The sequence below is a fragment of the Aphanomyces astaci genome (assembly GCF_000520075.1).
Source record: "Aphanomyces astaci strain APO3 unplaced genomic scaffold supercont1.115, whole genome shotgun sequence".
Classification (NCBI taxonomy): Eukaryota; Oomycota; class Saprolegniomycetes; order Saprolegniales; family Verrucalvaceae; genus Aphanomyces; species Aphanomyces astaci.
In genome coordinates this window covers 131425-132810 of record NW_009798378.1, presented here as the reverse complement: position 1 = coordinate 132810, position 1386 = coordinate 131425, and the positions used below count along the sequence as shown (strand labels likewise).

The window sequence follows — 1386 nt, the reverse complement described above, 5'->3', positions numbered from 1 at the left end:
ACACTTCGCAGGTCATCTTCCTACTTCACCTCGGCGACTCCAATCGGCCCTCGCGGAGAAAGTCTTAAACAAATGATAATCCAAACTCAGCTGTCAATTACTCAGGAGTAACCATCGACGCCACAACTTTGCTGGCATGCCTACCATCTGTTCGTCATCCGAATATGAGCGAATGCAAAACGAGCACCAAAACCTTATCCCACTCTTCACATGCAACAAGCGTCGACTGGCGTGGATTCGTTCCCCGACGAGGGCTAAACTCGCATCAGTCATTCTTGAATTCACGTTGCCATGGTCAAAGCTGCCCTCATCCCTCTTGCTGTTGTCGCCTCCGCCGCACAGGCTTTCGACACCAAAATCATCAACGGCACCGAAGCCCCCATTGGCAAGTTCTTGTACACAACGGGGTTGCGCACCATGGTCATCAGCGACAACCAATGCGTGGGGGCGCTGATCGCCCCCAAGTACGTTTTGACCACCGCCACGTGCGTCCACACGTCGTTGACGTATTCGTCTGTGGGGTCACACTATTTGTCGGGGGATAAGGACGGCGAGCGTATCAAGATCGTCAAGCAGACCAGGCACCCTCTGTTCGACCACCACGAGTTTGATTTTGCCATCTTTGAGCTGGAAACCGCGAGCAAAATCGCGCCGGTGAAAGTGAACTTTGACCCAGTGGTCACCCCCGGCTCCTGGGCGACTGTGCGCGGGTGGGGCAAGTTCTCCGACGCGGAATATACTCCGTCGCAAGTGCTGCTCGAAGCTGACGTCAAGGTTTGGGACAACGTGGAATGCGCCAAGGTCTTCGCGGCATACGGACCCATCATGGACACGCACATTTGTGCCGGCGGCGCCGACAAGGACTGGTGCACCGGCGACAGCGGCGCCCCGCTGATCGTCAACAAGGCTGGCGAGGACTACGTCGTGGGACTGGCCAGCTGGGGCAGCTCTTGTGCCACCAAGAACGTGCCTGGGGTCTACGCGCGCACGTCCAGCGCCCGCGACTTTATCGAGCCGTACTTGTCCACCAACCCCGTGCCCACCAACCCCGTGCCCACCAACCCCGTGCCTACCAAGCCCGTGCCCACCACCCCAGTGCCTACCAAGCCCGTGCCCACCACCCCCGTGCCCACCAACCCTGTGCCCACCACCACCAAGCCGTCATGCTAAAGAAGTACACGTGACATCCAACCGCGCCGTGCAATACTATGTGTGACAGAGTAAAGAAATGTCATTTCGTGCAAAGCTTCGTGTTTTGTTGATGATGGTGGCCTTTTTCGCCTCACCTCATCGAATGGATGGGCTCGACAGTACTGCGTATATCCAGCCAGCTATAATTGTGAGCGAGATTAATGCTATATATACTGTACTAGTAGTACTGTATGC

At 56.3% G+C, this 1386-nt stretch overlaps 1 protein-coding gene across 1 annotated transcript; it reads left to right on the top strand.

Moving 5' to 3' along the window:
- Positions 1–291: 291 nt before the first annotated feature.
- On the top strand, positions 292–1170 carry H257_17710 (hypothetical protein; the record flags this gene model as incomplete). The annotated part of the gene is made up of 1 exon (XM_009846596.1): positions 292–1170. One exon carries the CDS (start codon positions 292–294, stop codon positions 1168–1170), a length of 879 nt encoding a protein of 292 aa, XP_009844898.1.
- Positions 1171–1386: the final 216 nt, after the last annotated feature.